The 6399-nt window shown below is 38.5% G+C and overlaps 1 protein-coding gene across 4 annotated transcripts in view; it reads left to right on the forward strand.

Annotated features, from left to right (window-relative positions):
* The window catches only part of LOC117441370 (serine/threonine-protein kinase BRSK2-like), a 106134-nt gene extending 99984 nt beyond the window's left edge, over positions 1 to 6150 (forward strand). For 3 of the 4 annotated variants that reach the window (XM_034077532.1, XM_034077533.1, XM_034077535.1), the window contains one exon: positions 2324 to 6150. In XM_034077532.1, the coding sequence (XP_033933423.1) occupies positions 2324 to 2532 (209 nt within the window). In that variant the 3' untranslated portion in view covers positions 2533 to 6150. The remainder of the gene's footprint in view (positions 1 to 2323) is intronic. The other variant, XM_034077534.1, reaches the window with a different exon arrangement.
* Positions 6151 to 6399: the final 249 nt, after the last annotated feature.

A 6399-nucleotide genomic window follows, 5' to 3' on the forward strand; every position in this document is an offset into this window, starting at 1 on the left:
ACTGGCAACGTCATGGACCGTCCAACACACCCTGCACTAACGTGTGTGTGTGTGTGTGTGTGTGTGTGTGTGTGTGTGTGTGTGTGTGTGTGTGTGTGTGTGTGTGTGTGTGTGGTGTGTGTGTGTGTGTGTGTGTGTGTGGGTGTGTGTGTGTGTGTGTGTGTGTGTGTGTGTGTGTGTGTGTGTGTGTGTGTGTGTGTGTGTGTGTGTGTGTGTGTGTGTGTGTGTGTGTGTGTGTGGCCTAGCATTACTATACTTGTGGGGACCAAAATCTGTTTACACAGTTATGTGTGGGGACTCGCCGTCCTTATGGGGACAAATTGGAAGTCCCCATAAGGGGAATCATTCATTTTATATACGCTTTTCTTTTTCTATAAAATGTAAATATTCCAGTGTGTGTGTGTGTGTGTGTAGCTCTTTGTTGACCCTTTGCATGGTAATGCTTGACACTGGGTTGCCTCCCCCCCTCCCCTACTCATAAACGTTCCATATCTGAAATCGCTGGAACAAAATATCAGAAATGCACAATGTGGAATAATGGTAAGTTATCACAACACGTCTGATTTATTTCTAATAATCAACAACACAACACACAGGGTTAATATCTGAAGGGACACACACACTGGGTTAATATCTGAAGGGACACACACTCTGGGTTAATATCTGAAGGGACACACACTCTGACTAACCTTGGCAATGGTTGTGTATTATTGTGCGTTCAGTGCTGTATTGTTGCATGTTTTAATTCACTCATGACTGTTTTTTAAACGAAACTGTGCCTTAAACGGTGGATGTTGGATGTTGTTGTGATGGATGTTGATGTGATGGAGAGTTAACGGGAGATCTGGAAGACGTTCGTACAGAGAAAACAGTTATAAATCTGGAGAAGTAAACAAACGCTAAACATGCATGTGAGCATATTTCCTCATTAAAAAGCACAGTATGTAAAGACTAAACAAACCCATAGTAGCAATATAATAATATGATGCTATTTCAAGAAGCTTAGATGCTTAAAAGGCTTGTCTTTAATACTGTAAGTTGAGGGATATTCAATGTTTATTCACCATAAATCACCAATGCACTTTTATACAGACCTTTACAATGTGCATCAAAAGACCGATTTAAAACTTTAAATATCTCCCCTTTTTTCTTATCTCTTTAAATTAAAGTTTGGTCAAAAGGTGACAAAATGTAAGCTTCAATTAATCAAACCTAGACAAGTTTATTTTTAAACGATGGGACATTTATAAATCTGATTTGCTCTATGGAGGTTAAATGTCCTCCTGCTCTTCTGTTTCTCTGCTACTGAATGAGCCTGAACTCTTCCTCTCCGTTAGCTCTTCAGCTCTGAAGGAAACTGAGACTCTGAAGCCAAAACTCACCTGAAACTGAATCATAAAAACAAATATGGAAGACCATTTCGCCCAGTTTAAGATGTTAATACGATGAAGGATTCGCCTTGATAGTTATTTTAATGAAACATTTTCTTTAAAATAAGACCATTAAACTAAAATAACCATTATTTTGAGATTCGAAGTCATTTTTTTAAGTTACTAAGTAGTTATTTTGAATAGTTGTCTTATACAAAGTCATTATTTTAGATATGAAGTCAATCATTGTTGTCATTAATTTGAGGAAATAGGATTTCTTTTCAAGAAAGTTTCTCATTCTCAAAAACTAAGTATCTCAGAATAAAGTAAAGACTTATAAAAGTTAACATAACTTAATATTTAGAAAAGTCATTATTTTAAAGTTCCCTTTTTGCAGAATTAAGTCATTATTTCTATATACTAAGTTGATCATTTTGATATAACGTTTTTTTTTCTTTAACTTGAGGTATAACTTAGTATCTCAGAATAATTAGATATTATGTTTAAGTTATGGTCACTCATTATTGTGAGATGTTAAGTCAGAGATTCTCAGTCATTATTGATCAATACAAAGATGCTATTTTGAGGTCCTAAGTCGTTATTAGGACATTTAAAGTATTTTTTTGAAGGGAACCTCTCACTAAAATGACTATCAGGATCTTTTCCCCTCACATTGGCAGAAACCGGCTTCCATATATACAAACATCTTTGCCCTTTAGAAAAAATAATGCAAAATAGTTTTTTAACATTTTCTCACCTCCTCCCTTTAACCGTACAACCTTCCCTCGGCTGAAGAGTCTCCTTTCCTCCGGCTCCTCTTCCTCCTCTCATCCCTCCATCACCTCTTCCTCTTCCTCATGTTAACCCCATTGCTCATCTGTTGTTTGTTCTCTCTCTTTCTCTCTCTCTTTCTCTCTCTCTCTCTGTTTTTTCTTTTCTTCCCGTCTGTGTAGGCAGCCCGTTGAGTAACTTCTTTGACGTAATTAAACAGCTTTTTTCAGACGAGAAGAACATCCAACAAGCGTCCCCCGACACGCCTAGCTCCCCCGCCAAGCATGCCCCCGGCAGCAAGCCCACACCCCCGCCCAATGACTCTAAATGCCCCCCCGGGAAAGACAAAACAAAGATGGCCGACAGCAACAGGACACAGGAACAACCTTAAGGATCGGTAGCCTTGCATGACTAGAGAAAAGCTGATAGCTCGGAGTGAAAACACAACATTTTTGCCTATACATTTTGTACTGTATAATGGGAATGGCTGATCAGTATTTTACAATAAGTAGCAAATGTAGCTTTGTTGTCCCTTCCTCTCTGGGGGTCTTTTTTTCGGGGGGTGTGTGTAACCCTCCTCAAGTGTGTGATGGCTTGACTTGTCTCTGCCACCAGGGATCATCCATAATAACTATTAACCTCGGCGGCTCCTCGACACCACCCGCCGCCTGAAGTCTGGAGAAAAGACGCCTCTTTTCCCCTCCCCCATTTCACTTTCCACTCCCCCCTCTTTATTCTAACCCATCAGTAGAGTGAGACCAAACAGATGCTGTGTCTCAAATCGCGTACTTCTGTAATTAGATTTGCTGTTCTGAGTGCATAAGTGTGTCCAACTTCAAATTAATGCAAAACGCACTGTGATACCTGGATGGTGAACAGTAGAGTGGTGCAGTGATGTCCTATTTCTGTGTTTGACCCTGAAGGCATCATCTCCCTGGTTCAATGGGATTTCTCCATTGGATTTTTGATGATTGCAGAAAATAATCAAACGTTTATGATATTTACACGCTTTGTTCGGCAGGTTAATCTCCACATATTATCAACACTTTGTGATTGTTGCAGTAAAAAGCTGACATTAGGCTATAAAGGAACTACAGCACGGTCACATGACGTTTAGTCGTCTCATTTAGTCACTTGTTAGCAATCATAGTTTTTTATTCTGCAGTGGGGTATTTATTGACGTATTTTATGTCAGAAACATTACACTTTCAAATCTCTTCAGCTTGTGTTAACCACAGACCTTATTTCAGGATAACAAACAAAAACTAATTCAGGAAACCATTGACTTCAAGGGAACAGGAAGTGCTAAATTGCTGACTCCTTTCAGGGTGTTAGGACTCATTCCTGCACCACTCTATTGTGCACTATACAAATATAATGTATACATGTGGGTTTGGACTATTACATTAGCGTTGCACTATATTGGTGTCCAAAAGAAGCCACCGTTAATTTTACTGGGTGAACGTAGCAGTCTGTTGCTACATCGAACGCTAGTATTGCTAGCTAGCTAACAAGCTAACAGCGGCAATCGTCATGTCCAGTGGCAGCAGCTGTTTGCGATTTGAAACAACACTACACTGTCGAAATTCACACACTGCACGAGTGTTCACAGCGTACAACATGGAAGTGTGCTTAGGAAAAAATATAAATTGAAAAACAGTGTTGGTACCGCGAACGGTCGTCTCTACCTAGCTAGCTAGCAAACAGTGGCAAAACACAAGCCATGTGCGATAAACGTCAACGCTACTCGGTTGAAATTCACACACTGCACAAGTGTTTAAAGTGTACGACATGCAGTGTACTTAGGAAAGAATCCTAATTGAGACAGTGTTGGTACAGCGAACGATAGCGTTGCTACTTAGCCAGCTAGCTAACAGCGGAGATTCTGATATCCGGTGAAGGAACAGAAGCCAAGTGAGATTTGAGGCACTTCACGGTTGAAATTCACAGACTGAGCATTTACTCACAGTTTTCCATATGGCAGTGGACTAATTGAAGTATCTATTTTGAGACACAGCAATAGACACATCTCATCGGAGTTGTAAGAAGAAGAAAAAAGCCTTAAGACAGTGATGTTTGTCGACACACACATCCCCTCTCCTGCTTTCTCTTCCTCCTGATTCTCCCACATGTACATAGATAGAAACACGCTTACTGTATGTACTCCAACACTAACTTCTCCGCGGGATGTAATGAGAAGTGGAGACGGACGGACAGACGGACGCTGGCTGGATTGTAATTATTTTTAATGTCTTTGTGAACGGCAGGATCTTCTCTTCTGTAAAAATGGGATAAAAAAGTCGCCCATTAGAGTATGATAGAAAGGGTGGTGGGGGGAGGGGTGATATTACAAAAATGAATGATCTATTCTGTTGTACAGATTACATAATGTTCCGTATGTATAAAAAGTGTAGTTGTGACATTATGTTTTTAGAGTTGTGTTGCCATATTTTGTTTTGTATTCCTGTAAAAGGCTCGGTCACAACAGCGTTTAACATTTTTACAGTCAACTTTAGAGACATGGATTTACGTCGTTGATCGATAAAAAGCCATCTTATAGATCTGATATTTGTGTGAATGTAGAGCCGAAATGGAGGCAGATTTTTCTTAAGTTGCTCAAGTTTTATGTAACTTTTGTTGCGGTAAAAACAGAGATGTGTTTTGTTTTGTAGACACATAGGAGACAAGAGTTGATGGTACAAATTAGAGGTGCATTGATTGAAAATAACTAGTCATTTTAATGGAGAAATGCCGTTTGCAGCCCCTCAATTTTGAATATGTTCTGCTTTTCATAATATAGTAAATACATATTGGGTTTTCTTCTGATGAAACAAGAAATGTACTTTTCTTGGACATTTTAAACCCCGAATAGGTTTTGGATTTGTTTCACATTTTCTGTAATCTTTTAGACCGAATATCACTACTTGTTGTTGTTGTTACTTGCTGCCTTTGTACGAATATTTCTTTAAAAAAACGGATTGATTATCGCATCAATAACTCTTCTTTGAATAGAAAAGTAGTATTAGGGTTCGTAAAGATCGCAGTAAAAATAAAATAGATTAGCTCTGGGTATTTTGACTAAATAATGCCGACACATGTTAGCTTCCAGACAGATAAATTAAATTAAAATGAATAACGTTCCCCTTGTTGCTGTTATGACCGGGCCTCGTTAATGAAATGTCTGTTTCCTTTTGCACTTTTGACAAGTGAGTCAGAATCTGTTGCATTTTTTTATTTGATTATAATTTTTACAATATTGAACTGCTGTGTATATTTTTGTACTTGATTGTCATTTTTTGTATTATTATTATTATTTATTGTATTCTCAGTTATTTATATGATAGAGAATGTTTCTTACCGTCAAATTATTTAAGGATATCTTTCTCATGTCTAAGTTATTATCTTTTTGTTATCTTTTTGTTTCTGACGAGAGAAATCTGTAATATACGTTTCTGAAAAATGATTTACCGTAATTTAAGAATGTAGATTTAGCCTCTTTGAGAGGAACGAACCCTTTGTTGATAATTGTCGCCCCCCCTCCCCCCAAACAAACAAACACTCATCTGTAAATAATTTTCTGACGGCGTATTTAAAAAGCGTTGACCTCGTGCGGTTGTTTGCATGTTCAGCATTCGTCTTTTCTTTGCATGTCGTCGTTGGGATTGTTCTCCTGTTCCCTTTTTTCTCTTTATTTATGTATTTAAGTTATTTACGTGTTTTATTTTTCTTTATTATTTATTTTTTCCACCCTTTTTGATTACTGTGAACACACGCAGTAACCGTGCAATGCATCCTCCTTTCATTCTCTCAAAGAGGGAGCTCTCTGCAGATCGCTGGGTTTACAAGAGAGTACAAATTAAAGCAATACCTTCCATTGTCCGCGTTCCCCTTTTTCTACGGGGGGAAACACACTGAACGGACTCTGCAGGATAAACCACTGGCAATGTATTCCCTCGTGATGTTACTGTGAACAACTTCAGTGCTAAAGGAAATAAATCTGTTGACTTTGGAGCTGTGTGCACACTTTCTTTTGGGGTCGATGAGCAGGCAGGGGTTTCTATCGTGGTCCCTGAAGGCAGCATCTCCCGGTTCAATGGGATTTCTCCATGTGATGTTGGATTATTGCGGAACATAATCTCTGTGGCAAACACACACTTAGTAGCATGATCTCCACATATTAACACCACTTTATGGAAACAAATATCATCCTTTTGGAAAATAGAGTGAACAAATATATACATGTAAGATTATAGTATAA

The sequence above is a fragment of the Pseudochaenichthys georgianus genome, chromosome 3, assembly GCF_902827115.2.
Source record: "Pseudochaenichthys georgianus chromosome 3, fPseGeo1.2, whole genome shotgun sequence".
NCBI lineage: Eukaryota > Metazoa > Chordata > Actinopteri > Perciformes > Channichthyidae > Pseudochaenichthys > Pseudochaenichthys georgianus.